The sequence below is a fragment of the Pagrus pagrus genome, assembly GCF_965226575.1.
Source record: "Pagrus pagrus genome assembly, chromosome: 8".
Lineage (NCBI taxonomy): Eukaryota > Metazoa > Chordata > Actinopteri > Spariformes > Sparidae > Pagrus > Pagrus pagrus.
In genome coordinates, this window is record NC_140192.1 from 23795841 (window position 1) to 23811402 (window position 15562).

Below are 15562 nucleotides of genomic sequence, written 5' to 3' on the forward strand. Positions count from 1 at the left end.
AGGCTGCCATGTGCTATGAGACTGACTATGTGTGACAGGGCACGGCCTCTCATCAGTACTGACTCCTAATGAGAAGCACACCTTCCCTCACCGTCTGAGTCGTGACACTGGAGTATAGATCTGGTCTGAACAGCATCTGTTTAGATACTACTCTGTACACTGCAGGAATGCAGCACTTATTTATTACATTTTTAAATCCATATTCATATACAAAAAGGGTGATTTGAATCCTCCATATACTGTAGGGGTAAATCTTGAGAAGCAATAGCATGCTGTATAAAAGAATCAGTGGGAGCTGCAGTTGAAGGATGATGAATAGTGCTTGAAGCTACACCTTTTGTATGTGATCCAGCACCAACTGTTTTGTAAAAGGTTAGGAACACTGACCAGCTGGACTGGCATCACTCTGGGCGTCTATTTGGCAACTGAGGATTTACAGGAAATATTTATTTGTGGACTGATGGACCTATCAGCCCTAAATCCATTTAATTGTGACAAAGAATGATGCTGTAGGTTGAACACCCAATTCAAAACATCGTGATTTTCACTACATTAAATCAATGTCGTGAAGATCTGATCAAAGAGTGTGTTACCACCCCCTCACCTGCAAACAATCCAACTGGCAGAATAACAAGAGTGTGTACCTTGTACACCACTACATTTGCTAAAAAATGCTATGACTGAGAGGTTAGGAGCATTGTAGGAGTAGATGGTATCACTGCAGTGAGAACATGATGGATGTGAAGCGAGGAGATGAAAAGAAACAGAAATTGGGAAAGGCGGAACAGCAGTGGGTAAAGCAGAGAAACGGAGTAAATCAAACTGATTCATACAAACACTGCGCAGGACTGGGAGACATTCTTAATCAGATCGGACTGTGCAGTCCATTGAGCAAGTTTCATTGGTGAAATGCAGCAGGTTTTTTGGCCCCGTTTGAAAAGTGCATGAATAACCTAGGTGCCAAGGCGCTGCTGAGCAATATCCTCTTACATAAGAATCCCCCATGTATCTCTGTTGCATAAAGAGGAAGGAGGTTGCAGCTATTCTTTACCCCCCAAGATAATACAGATCGTGACAATGATCAGTATTATTAACACTTAGAAAAGAGCATCTTCTAAGCAATCTGCTATCTTAAATGTCTGGCATTGTAGGAGCCTGTGAAGCATGCTACAGTACCTGTTTTCACCATGGGCTGCCACGAAATCAGGCAACCAACCAACCAACCAAAGTGTGCAACTGCAGGTAATCTATCACATCACTGAAGAGAAAGCCTCTTCCTCTCCAGGTCTCCCCTGCTGGGGCACTTACACCAGCCAAACGCTGCAAATGCTTTGGCTGTTCCTGAACTGCACTCGGCACACTGACAGGCAATCAGTCACAGTTTGGAAGTTCTTATAAAATTCTGAAACTCAATTTGGGAGCCAAAACAGCATAAGTGGCTGATGAATGTTGTAATCTAGCTGCCTAAATTGGTTGGTTATAAACATAGTTTGTTTCCAGCCTGAGTTTTTCACTATTATTAAATGAATGAAAGACTCCAAGACATACTCCACACTGTGAGGATGCCGATACCAAAAACTCCAATCTAAACTAAGAGGAGTCTGTATGTAATGAGTATTTATAATGTCGAGCAACAGAAGATAATCTTTCTAATTCAGCTCCTTTATCACAATCTCGATCACTGCAAACCTTAAACGCCCCTCCAGTCACCTTTCCTTCCTAACCGTCAATGTTCTTTCTCAATGTTTTGCAATGTTCTGTTGGGAAACCTCAGGTCCTGGCATTCATGTTGATGCCAGTTGATACACACCACCTATCCAAACACAGTTGTGGACAAAGTACACCCTTCTCATGGCAATGGCAACTCCTAAATGGACCCAATGGCAGTGCCCCCAGCAGGACAATCCTTACACACCACAAAAACTGCTCAGGAACAGATTCACAGGAACACAGGAACACAACAAGGAGTCCGAGGAGTTGACTGGGCCTTCAAATTCCCCAGATCCCAATCTGATTGATCATCTGTGGGGATGTACTAGAACAAGTTCGATTCATGGACGCCCCACCCCCCCCCAACGTACAGGACCCAAAGGATAAACTACCATTGTGCCAGACACCACAGGACACCCCCAGAGGACTTATGACCATGCCTTGACAAGTCAGAGCTGTTTTGGTTGCACAAGGAGAATTGGCGCAATATCAAATAGGTGGTTTTAATGTTGCGGCTGATCGGCATATATCTTCTGTTGTTGGCTATTATGTGGACTGGGTTCATTTCGGTTTTCGCAGGATGTGCAATATCAAGTAAACATAAAACTGATGGCGAGTCCCATGTGGATTCTTGGACACTGTTTGAGTGTGTCACACAAATGAAGCACTTCAAGCACCGACAGAGCACAGCAGGCAGGGGAGGACGGAAACATAATCATCACATTGCGCCCCTGTGGTGATCCAGTTTATTTAGGGCCATTATGAATCTCCCAGAGAACCTGTTTTAGGGAGGGCTGATAATATTACCGTCATACTGCGAAAAGTGCAAGAAAAAGTCACGGCACGGCAAAGAGCAACATGTAAAAGTGGAGTGGAGCTTTTTTTGGATCTGCTGTTAAGCCAGAAGCAGAATTTCGAGTTGTCTTTCTTTTTATGGTTATCAACTGTTTTGGGGTTGTGGGGAAATAAAACAGACTATTTATCAAGTGGATTGATCTATGGGACGAGGCACACACTCACACCCACAATATTGATCTGAGTTATATCTATTTGGTGTTGCAGTGGTGGTTTATGTCTGCTTTCTTTGTGCTTTATTGTTTTGTGGCTTGATGGATCTATCATTTTATAATTCATATATTTTTTTCATATCACAATATATATTGTTGAAAAGAATATTATTGCAATGGTATCAGGAAAAAAAATCAGGAATACAGTCCTGATTATACTGGAGCACACGGATTACGTCAACAAAGTCTATTAAATGACTAACGTTCCGAAGGTTCCTAAGTTTTCCTCATACTATATGCCCTACTCCTAGAGCATCAGACAGCCTGTCAGCTCTATGTGAAGCGGGTGAAGCTCCTTCATTAAAATTATTTGCACTGTCAGTTTTTTCCAATATCTTGCAGCCCTAACATAAGCACAATACAATACATACAACTCCCATAACAAAATGAATGATTCAGTCAAACCTCAGAGACACAACATTATACATATGCTGCACTTACTTCTAAAAACACATTAGTCTGTCCCAGGAGAACATCATACTTTGCATTATGCATGTACTACACTGCATATGTGAGCACTAACAAGAACTGCCTTTCAGGAATTCTGACTCAAGTTGGCACTTTTCTCGCCCTCATTTCTCAGAAGGTTGTCGAAATATTTGATTATTTAGAGACGACAAACATTTTGAGGAGTGATGTGAAAATGACTAGGTTTTCTCCAATTCTTTTTTTCTATGAGCTGGTCTTGAATTGTACCCAAACAATCCTAGAGTGTCTGAAGAAACCCTGCAGCAATTGTCTGATGCAAGGTACATCAGTGAAGAGTCACTCATCTTCTCAGCAGACCACTCCACTTCAACCTGGTCTTCCCCCTCTAGTTCACTTGCTGTAGTCTTCTCTTTCTCTCCTCTCCCGTGTCTTCTCTGTTACCTTGCCTCAATCTTCCCTTTTGCGTCTTATCATTTTCCTCCGCATCTCTTTCTTTCCTATCCCCCGTCTTGCCTATTTTGCTTTCATTCAGAGCACGTTCAGCGTCCAGTCCTTGAGATAGGAATTAAGGGAGCAAGACTGCGGCTGGGGAGACAGTCAAAGGGTGTGGACCAGGGACATGTGTCATGGGTGGGATGAAGAGGGGCGGGGGGGAGCACATAATCCTTCTGTCCTCAGCCAGGGGAAAGCTCTCCCACAAATGTTTCAATCTATTCTGCTTCTTTTTTTAAACCCGCTATCTGGTCAAGACAGAAGCACAAGGGGGATGATATCTGACTTCAGCTGTGCATCAATTCTTACATTTCTAAATCTTCATCTATCTTTCTCACACTCACATTTTAAGTGTTTTCTTTCTGTACATCTCTCTCTCGCTCTCTCTCTTGTTTTCTCCCTGTCTTCCTGGAGTCCCAGCAACAGTCCCATGTCATGTCATACTAGCAGCAAGATCAGGTTCCACACTATTGGAAACTGGACACGACACACCCACTGCACCTCCACCCCGCGATCCCCCGCCACACACACACACAAACACACACAATAACACCTGCAAATAGATTAAAGATGCCCAGCTCCTTCTATTGACAGCACTGAGTGCAAATCACCACGTAAACAAAGCAGGTACTCAGGTTTTATGAAAATACTGTATGAAAATCTGTTCCGCATGCAAATGTGTGAACGTGCTCAAGTGATGGAAATATGTTGCGGGTTTACGGCACGTTTTAATCCCTTCATCACCTCACTCAATTGTCTCAAATCCTCCAGAATGGAATACACTTGGAGGAAAAGAGCGCTCACAAACAGCCGCTCTTTGCCTTGACACTCAATACAACAACATGCAGAAGAAGCAGAAACATATCAGCCTGCAGACATGAGTAGCCTACAAAAAGCAAAATAGTAGAGAGCCAGACAAACAGCATTGTGTACGTGTGTATGTGTGCTGCTTTGTGTGTGTGTGTGTGTGTGTGTGTGTGTGTGTGTGTGGTGTGGATACCTACAGTGAGGCTTCGTCCCGCAGCTGAGAGAGGCAGCGCAAACATCCAGACACTGAACACGCTCCACTGTACTACTGCTGCTGCTGCTGCTGCTGCTGGCTTACTCTCCTATGCGAGAGACATACACACACACACACCAGCTCACTCAGCACCTTGCTCACACACACACAGCAAAGGGCAACCAGCTGTGAGGTTCTTGCATACCCCACGAGCAGTCGCTCAGCCTCACAACTGTGCAGACTGCTCTCTCTCTCTCTCTCTCTCTCTCTCCCTCTCTCTCCCTCTCCCCCTCACTCTCCCTCTCATGCTGTCACTCACAGACACACAACTGCGCCGAGGTGCTCACTGTGGATCGACTAATCTGCTCGAATGGAACGAAATCAAAAAAAGTTAACAGGGCCACAGCCAGGAAACTGGCTACCAGCTGCTGCCCCAAACATCTGCAGATGTTTAGACAGCTAGTGAGCTGGTTTTATCCCCGACAATCCTCACAGCTGGACATTTGATTTGGAAGATTACATATCCGCTTTTATTGAACAATGTATCAAAGAGACTGTGATGGAAGAAGAACTAAGCGAGAGAGGCAGCAGGAAAAATGAGGTGAAAGGGGAGATGAATTACTGAGACGAAGAAAGAATCGATGTGCGAAGGATGTCAGCAGCAGTAGCACTAATAAAGGGGACCATGTAGTCTACAAGCTGAACATGGTCTGTATTTATGTAGCACTTTTATATCAAACAGTGTCTTGGGATCGAACCAGCAACCCCGCCACATAAAGCTGCCAACCTCCTCAAGCTTCTTTTTCATTTTCCATCCCATTCATTTTCATTTACTCTATTTTGGCATTGTAACTTTTTTTCAAGCCCATACACACTCCACTCACACAAGCTTACCACTCATATTGCCATTTTAGACCTTTTCTCAGCACTGTGTGACCAATTAGGCTTGACTGACATTTCCGTCTCTCTCCAGTCCTGTCTTTGATGCAGCGATAGGGTAAGTGATTACTACCCCCACTGTTTGCCGTGCTATGACTGCATCTACTGAGTAAATTAATTTAAAAAAGAGCCCAAATTAGCTACCATTACTGTATTACTGCGGTTTAAACCTGGGCTGTAAGAAAAAATATCTTACATTTTGGATATTGGTTCACCTCAGGTGGTAGTCGCAATACAGTTGCAATGGCTGCAATGTAGTCCTTTTGGGCTACTCTGACTGTCAAAGTCAGAGCCGCTAAAAGTGCTCATTTTTGCTACTGACAAGCTGAGGTTATTGTTCTAAGTGTCTGACAGCATTACGGAAACGATCCCTACAGAGTTAGACCATGTAACAAAAAAACATAAGTCCCTCTCAGGGAGAAGTCTCGCTCTGACATCTCAGAAGATGACTTGATGAAATCAGCTAAATATTGAGCAATGGCTTTCGAAATAAATTCTTCCTGGCAGTTCTTCTAGGTAAACTCCTTACTTCTTGCTCGATTTCAGAGAGAGATAAGCTCAACTTGGGCTTCTGTTCACAAAAAGAAAATCTCACTATTTGACAAAAAAACCCGATGTAATGCCACTGCAGCTGTGTCGCAGCTGCCGGCTGAGGTGATCAACAGGCCCCATTCCTAAACAGTTAGTAAGTGTGAATAATTTATACAGCAATATATGTAACCATTGGGTCCAGGTTTAAAAATACCGTAATTCCCCTTTAACAAGTGAAACCACATATAAACAATATACAAGTTCTTTTAAATCAGCTGAATCGATTCTTTCCAATTCAGCTGCTCGTAATTACAGTCCAAACAGCGGTACATAAACGCAGAGTTCAGTGACATTTTCTATTTCACAACACAGCACCATCCACCAACCTGACTGTAGGCTTAATCAACCACAGCAGATGACAACACCAGTGTGGGAGTGCGAGGCTGGATTAGTCATAAAACTCACAACCCTAAGAAACTGCTGATGTTGCACAAAATCCTGTCACCACAACACATCACGCAATTTTCCTATACTCGCCTCCTATAATATAAACTTCTGCTAAAGTCATCCTTCTTTTCACTGTTTAAAAACCTAATCTACTACTTTCCCTGCAACGGTCTCTTAGAGAGTGAAACGTTGAAAAAGCCATTCGGCTGACTTCTGGTCGTGTGCGACCCCTTCAGACACCGTAACAGACATGTGACTGAAGAGCAGGTAAAACATTGGCAAATTGCAACAATAATTTCTTTATTGCTGATCAATAGAAGGGCTGAACCTTCCCTCTGAAACCAATTACCACCAGTACTGGAGCCACAGCTTTCCTGCTGAGTGGGCACTTCCCCCACAGGACATGATGAGGTAGTACAGGTTTTTACACTTAGGTGTCCAATGATTTCACTCATTTATTTGTCATACAGACAGTGTACAATTATGTTTTGCGCCAGATACAACAAAAAGCTAAGTTCTATCTGTTGTTCCTGGGAATTGTCCAAAAAGAAAAATTGCTTTAATGAGGCTTTTTACTTACACTATTCAGCAACACTGTAAACAGCCGATAAACAAGAAGAGAGATGCACACATGTACATTGGGGGATATTATCATACAAGATGAATGTGCACAATCTGCGTGTGCATATTTCATGCTGAGGACATTCCTGCATCCTTTGCTCTTAACAGTATCAATTATTCTCCTCTTGAGTACATATGTAAGCTGTGAATAATGTAAAAGCCAGTCTCTGCCTCTTAACTTCTTTCTCTCTGTCAGTCCTGTCTGCCATGCTTTTCCGCCCGCTAGCTATTCATATCACTCATACGGAGGGTGCTCCTCGCCATGAGCTATCAGTCCGGAAGAAAAACACGCAGTCCGCCCCTGGAAGAAAATGCGGAACGGTTCACTTTAGGAGTCAGAAAAAAAGGTGTTTTGGTGAAGTGAAGCATAAAAGAGCTGCTATAAAATAGTCTGAAAATATATAGCAGCATAGATTGCTGAAAGGTGAGCCAGTGGGAGAAAGAGGAGGAAGAGGGGATGAGATGGCAGATATAGGAAACAACAAACACAACAAAAAAACATTTTGACAGCAGCATAGGGTGTAACAATAGAGCAGATATGAAAAAACAGTAAAGACTAGAGTGATACAGTAAAGGAGGGCTGAAAAAAAGGGGAAAAAAACATCTGATAGCACAAACAAAGGGAAGAAAATGCTGGGAGGCTCTCATAACAAGCAGAATATACATCTCTGGCTCTTTCCTGTAACATCTTTCAGATCTCTTTGCATTTAAGAGGCGAAACGGGGCACTTGCCAGGCCAGACAGGGGGCACGACAGCAGGGAGGTGCCACTCTGCTTCCTGGCACCGACTGCCCTTCAGAGTCACGACAAAACACTGTCAAGGCACAGAAGAGAGGGAGCGTGTGTGTGTGTGTGTGTGTGTGTGTGTGTGTGTGTGTGTGTGTGTGTGTCTGACTGTGTATCGATGTGTGTGTGGGGAGGGGGGGGGGAGAGAGAGTGCACGTTCTTATATTACAATAGAGTCAGACGCCAGGACACGACAGCTGTCCCTTTCATGTGTGTTGCTGCATGAGGCTTGTTCAGCGTTGTCTGTCAGCAGGTCTTATGACTTCAGTTGCTGAGTTCAATCGCACAACACAACGCACCTTATCCTTGTAGCCTACAGCACTGCAGAATAAATGAAACTAAAAATCACCCTGATCTCTCAAGAAAAAAAAGCAACAACAACAAAATGTGTCCCGATGCCTCAGTGCACTCATTAATAAAGCACATTTTCCCTTAAGCCACAGCAATTCTGACAGGTTTAGAAATGATATAACCAACACCAGTGGTGCTCAGAGAAAAATAACTGCATGTACTGTACAATATGTGCATGTGCACATTCACGTGGCCTATATTTATTTAGAGAACATGTGGCGAAGCTACAGCCTGTACAGCTTCATGCTTGTGCAAACGCCCAAACCTTCAGGCACTGTTCCTGAGGTGACAAACAAGTGTCTTTACACATACAAATGTACAGTCTAGATGTGAGGTTGTTGTTTTTCTACACACACTCACGCTGGTGCACACATGTATATGCGATAAACAAACACACCCATGCCATGTCTCCATCCTTGCCTGAATCTCCTGTGTTGGCATGTCTGCACCACCGAACCCTGGAGTGTGCACCATCTGTCTGCTCATTACTCACCACACATCATGAAGCATATCACACACACACACACATACACACACAATTATGCACAGCATAACAGCAGTACAAAACATACTGTATACATGCACACTCAACACGTCAGCCATAAATCCTAAATGACATGAGTGACGGTGCAGCTGACAGAAGCTCTCCATAACCTCTGCAAGCATCTCCTCTCCCATTATTCTTTTACTACTGCAGTACAGGCTTTATCAGGGCGGGAAGTAGCACGGTGGACTCAGTGAGCAGGCAGACAGATGGGCAGGGAGAGAAGTGGATAAGACAGAAAGATGGGCAGGCAGACAAGCCCACACACAAAAAAGGCTGTCTTTAGTGTTTCCTCCACAGCCATCGAGAGAGGTGGATCACCACAGCAAGATAAAATTATATATTTTAATCTAGATAACAAACAGAAATGAGCATAAAAACCAGTGCATAGAAGTTGCCAAAACTAGGACCAACCAGGATGGACACCCTACCACCACTGATGCACAACAATAACAGAGGAAACACTGGTCTTATTTATTTTTATACCCCAAACCTCGTAGCAAGCTTGTGACATTTACTCTAGACTTCAAATCAATAATCAATTAAGCAAATGTAGCAGCCACCAGGTGTGGGCTCTGCATTCAATTACAGGGATCAACCAATCTCCAGCCATGCAGGAAACAGGGGAGCTCACCACAGGTCGCTTTGTACAGGTGGCAGACACGTGATGCTCAACACAACTTCTGCCCCTTTTATGATTAATGTTCCTGTCTTACTTTTACTACTCATCAATTCCCTTTCTCTTCTCTTCTCTTCTCTTCTCTTCTCCTTTCTTCTCCTCTTCTTGACGTTAGCCTGTGAGAACTATGTTCCCTTTTTCTTTCTTCTCATCTCTGTTGTGCATCTGAAGTCTGTGTTTGCTGGCTCGGCTCTTAGGACCAGTGTGTGTGTGTGTGTGTGTGTGTGTGTGTGGTGTGTGTTTGTGTGTGTGTGTGTGTGTGTGTGTGTGTGTGTGTGTGTGTGTGTGTGTGTGTGTGTGTGTGTGTGTGTGTGTGAGAGAGAGAGAGAGAGAGAGAGAGAGAGTCCTCTGAATGTTCACCCACACACTCATTGTTCATTATGCATCTTTCTCTTAAATCTGTGTACACAGTAGAAATATATGATGACTGTAAATGCCCTGCTGAAAAATGATCACTGAAAAAGGCATGGGTTTGAAAGATGAGCATAGTAGAGATAAAAACATAAGATGATTATACGACAGGGATGTCCGAGCCAACTCCAACTCTTCCTGATAGAATATTTCAACTCGCGGCCAGTACTCAGGACCAAACCCCCCACCTGTGCTCTGTAGTTCTTCAATTTAAGATCCTGTCACTCATTCAAATCATTTTTAAATATGGTAACAAGAAGCCAAGGACTGCTGTGGCACCACAAAATGAGTCAGTATCTGGCCCTGAGTGAATGAATAGTGGAGGCACTAAATATTAGAATGATATTGACGTAGAAACTGACGTTATTGTAGGTCGGTCACACAACGGCCGATACTCGATAGGCTTAATATGTCACTGTCGACACGATATTGATCAAGTGGATCAGATTGGTCGCTGTTTATTCATTTATACATATTTTACCAGCCGTGACAGCATTGTGCAGCTACAGTTACAAAATGTTGTAGTCGAGATCAAAATGAAGGCAGAATTTCGAGCATGGGCATGATCTGAGCAGTGGCCTGGAGGCAGGGGGTGGCCCCCACATTTTACATCCCTGGCCCACATTCGGATGTATACTAATACTCTATATATTCCTGTAGAGGGAACTACCGTAGAAGTGGTTTTGACTTCTTTGCCTGGTGTTAATATGTCTGTCTGTCTGTGGACAGATCTTGACACTGCGATAGCACCATAAGCATGTTAGATGCAGGCATGATTTAGGGAGACTTAGGCAATTCAAAACAACTCAGGAAACCAATATAGGACTGTGCGTCAAGTCATTCATGTGAGTATATTTAAGATTATCCCCATTCACGATTATCCTGATGATGAAAATTTACCACAATCAACCTATTGTGAGCATTTTTAATCGCCACCCGTAATAAAATCTTTTATTGTCCCATCCCTCATGATGTGATCATTTCAAAAAATACGTTTAGGGCTGTAATTCTGTTTCTAAGATCTAAGATATCTCCTTTCTTCATGATAACTGGCTTGTAACAGCTGCAATGAAATAAGCCAAAAGTATCAGAGCAGACAGGCCTTAGTAGTGATGTAAAAAAACTGCTTGTGGCATTAATTAGAGACACGCTCCAGCAGCACTAATAAAGAGCACAAGGATGTAAAAAAAAAACGATCTCAGTAGCCCAACAGAAGTGAAACAGAGATGGCTTCGCAAATGCAAAGGATGGTAGTAGGATGGTAGACAAAGGTTCAAACAGAACAGGACAGAATTAAGTAGAAATAATTCCAAAAAGGGAAACACAGCAGAAGTGATTAAATGTAAAGGACAGAGAGTTAGATGAAATGATTTAAACCAGAGGAAGGGGAAAGGGATGCTGCCTGTGATGTACAAAGGGCATAGTCAAGTTAAAAGCTGAGAAGACCCAATGGCTGCCAGCAGAGGAGGCACACACTGGGAGCCCGGCCAGGTACAGTGTAGCTCCCCCTGGGAGAATCACTGCTTCCCCTGGATCTATACATGGATTCATCTCTCTGCTCTGTTTTCTTTTGTCTCTGCCCATGCTCTCTCTCCCATCCTGGTGTCACCCTCCTGACTTTGTCGATTACGTGCCCAACCCTCTGTCTGCCCTTTGTCTCCCTTCTCATTTGAGTTGTCAGTATCCTCAGAGAGCCTCTGCTTCAGTCAGATTGCCAATTGCATTCAGCATCTCAAAGACAAATGTGAGGACAAATTAAAAGTCATTGGTCACCCAAATTAGAGGACATAAGCGAAGGAACACTGTGACCTTCTTGTAATTGGTGGAACCGAACCTGTATTCGTCACTCTAAAGCGCCTCAACTAATTTGAGGCTGGGTTACTGAATAAACACACAATATAATGTATTATATATACTCTTTTGTGTGAACTGAACTGTAAGTGAACTGAAGTTGAAGCTCAAGTTAACTTTTTTTGTTTGAGTGGGTTGCAGGTGACTGTAATTCAAGCAGCAGCAATAGGCACCGGAGGTCATGACCTCATTAAAACAAAGCTTATTCTGAGTTTCAAATCACAGCAGCTGTCTTGTAGTTGTAAATGTGTCTGTGGCTTGAATGACTCCTGGAACATAACACTGCTAAGTTAAAAAAAAAAATGATTTAGCACAATTATGGAGTCACATTATAATATGGCATAATTTCTGAAATGAATCTCAAAATTAAATGAGGTAGTCCATGAACTAAGTTTAAGGCAAATTGTAATGTCTTATTGGATTCTTTGTCCTGGTTGGACTCTGAATCACACTCTTGATTAGTTTGTCAAGTTCCTGCAAATGCATTGTGATTGAGCTTTGCACATGAACTCAGCTCATCCACCAATGTTGTACCCTCCAGACTTTTCTAATGGAGCTAACGCTGGAGCAGCAACTGTGATGTGTACGTCAAATGCCTTTCCTGTCTTTATTGTATCATTCATCGGCTATAACAATTAACTTAAGTGCAATTAAGAGTATGTGAAAACTAGCTAGCCAAGCGAGCAGAGGAATTGACATAGTTAGCTAAAGGTACCGGGTAAATGGTTGGAACGTGCAGCTTTGCTACACTCCATGTGGTTGCACAGTACTAATGAATACTTGACCAGACCAAACTGAACACTGACAGTTCAACTGAATGAAATTATTGCAACATCCACGATAATCTCTACTTTTATATGATTAATGGTTAAATAACTTCCAGTATGAAATGAATTTAAATAGACAACCCGGCTAAATGGTGGTGTTGATGGAGGGGCATCAGACTGGGCGGTGGGTGTACATTTTATACAGCTGGACGATACAACCTTAAAATAATATCAGGCTATATTGTGGTACACTTTATAGTATACAACAATATTTTTTTAAATCTCCCTAAGAGCACTTCATAAATGCATGGACTGGTCGACAAAATCAAAATATCACAATATTTTTGATCGAATACCTCGATATTGTTATTGCAACAAAATTGTAGAGATGACTATCGGTGCTGCCACAAAATATTAACACAATGAGATTTTTGATAAATAATCATTAGCAATGTAGACAGTGATTAAGTGGGTAAAGGCGAGTATTAGAACAAGGAGAATGGTCTGGTAAGTTGAGAAAATTGCATCTCCTTACTGTAATGCAGCCTTTAAAACCAAAGACATTAACCCACTGACATTTATGCGATCGCAGCTCTTGTTACTTATCGGATTACCAAAGCTCAGACGGACATGAACCTTTACCTGCTGACTTATCAGTACAAACAATGAGCCAGCTAGACAGCAGAAAGAATCCAGGTTCACTGATGAAAAAGGTAAAACTTCCACACTGTACAGAGACTTTCGAGAAGGGACATCAATTATGAGTCTCAGGGAGAACTGAGGAAAGAACCATTCAATCAGAAAGCCTGATTGATCAAAGCATTCCTACTGTCGAAATGACATCTTGTGCATAGTAATAGCTGTTGAGGATCAAGGGCTCTGTAACATAACACATTGTATTGTAGTAATATGATTTCTTAGAAATATAATTAAAATATTTATAACCACCGACTATACCATACACTACAGTATGACTAAATTATTCAGGACACTCCTGTGTTTCTGTTTGAGGTAATCACATTGACAAAAATAATTTATGAAACGATAACAGCAATACCTCCACCCACTTTACTGTGGGTGCAATGTATTATTGTATCATTGGAGAGGACGATATCTGACTCGTATTTGAGGATTTCTTCCTGTGTAAATGTGGGAACTGACTGTGAGGGACTGACGTTTAGTTTTTGTTGTCAGCTATGGACCTCCACTAAAGCTGCACTGGAAATAGCCTCTGGGTGGCATCACATTGTCTATATTTGCAACAGACACCAAAATATTTGCAGGTTATCCACGAAAACAGAAATAAACACCGCCAAACAGATATAGACACGGAAATGCAGCATTTACCGTCACAGCTACTCTAAAAGTTTTCAGATAGGAAAGGCTTTTCCTAGAACAACCCCGGGAGTCTTCCCCCACACAATGTGTCATCCCAGCAGCCTACACTCCAGACCTAGAAGGAAGCACACACTTGAGGCCTGAGCCATTGTAGTAGCAAACCTTGTAGGTTCACCCAGTGATTCATCCTCTTTTATCAGAACAACACCCACATGCAGTCATACCTCAACACATGGTTCTATTAAAACCCCTGGTCCCTTAAAACTCACCCTTGTGAATTCTTCAATAATAAAAAAAAAAAAAAACTCTGGTTCTGCAAGAGACTTCGTGATGAAAACTGTCCTTGCCCCAGGCTCCTAAAGTTTAATTATAGGGACCTTCTTACTCATTTACACAGCTCACATTAACTGCGGTGACTTTACAAAGTGGGACTGTCCCTCTTATATGATTAGTTAGTAAGGTCTTGGCCAAATTAGTCCAAAGAGTATTAGATGAATAAAGCGTCTCAAAACTAGGCCTTTTTTAATGAGGTATTGGTGCAGCAGAGCCGGCTTTTACTATGAAACCAGAGGATCACTTCACGTTATCATACAGTACACAACATAGTAATAAAAAAAAAAAATAAAGGCTGGGACAAAAGTGTGTGTACTTATGCATCTAAAGTAGGATGTTGTCACAGAATATTTCATCCAAAAAATTGGATGAAACTGATCTCTCCTGATGGGAAAACTGATTAGTGTGAAAAAAAAAAGAGAATAAATGAGTTTGAGCAGCAGGAGAGATTTTATGATTAAAGCTGATAAAGAGACAGATAGACTGCGATGAACAGATGGCTGATAGAAAGTATCATTCCCAGTTTCCAGACGATGACTGACACTTCAGACCACACTGTTGAGCAATAATAAATACATGAAAAATACTACATTAGAAACTCTCACTCACACTCTCTTGACAGACGGTAAATGCTCATAGATTTCAGTCACAGAAATGTCTTGTAAAGGTGTTGGGCACTGTTGTGATCAGTCCACGTGGTTGCATTGTCATCCTTACATGAATATTCGTGTCTGTTTTCAGCATTTCTCCAAGAGAAATTAACACATCTCAAAACAAGGGTCAGATGATATGCATGAGCGTGTACAGACACAAGACAGATTGTGCTGCTCCTTTAGTTGTGAGTCTACATTTACATAAACAATGCCATCCGTTGCATACACAAACAAATAGCTCCTTTTGTGCTGCTCGACATCCATCCATATTAATGGGTGTATTTCTGAGATGTAAGGGTGCATGACTCACACACAGGGACATAAAAAGAACAAAAAAGCTGGGCGGGGGAGTGCTGTGTGGTGAGTCGCCGCTGTCAAGTCGTTAAGGTAATGACGAGTAATGACAAACATATCACAATCCAGAAAAGTCTCTCAGGTGTGCAACTGGCAACCACTTCCTGTCAAACGTGTTGAAACAAAGAATGCATGAAACCAAATGTCAAACTTTGATCCAACAAAGAGGAACACAAATCAGATTCTTTCTCACTGATGTATATTTTAGTTCAGGGTTAGAGTTAGTTGCATGTGGGATCAGTTTACAGTGCAGACATAA

General features: G+C 42.3%; 1 protein-coding gene across 6 annotated transcripts in view; it reads right to left on the reverse strand.

Annotated features, from left to right (window-relative positions):
- mctp1a (multiple C2 domains, transmembrane 1a) overlaps positions 1-15562 on the reverse strand; it is a 150403-nt gene that overhangs the window by 111200 nt on the left and 23641 nt on the right. The window contains exon 1 of one of the 6 annotated variants that reach the window (XM_084360091.1): positions 4703-4834. The exons of the other annotated variants lie outside the window; for them this stretch is intronic. Within the exon in view, the coding sequence (XP_084216217.1) occupies positions 4703-4744 (42 nt within the window). The 5' untranslated portion in view covers positions 4745-4834. Of the gene's footprint in view, positions 1-4702; positions 4835-15562 lie in introns of those variants that run through there. 6 annotated transcript variants of the gene reach the window in all.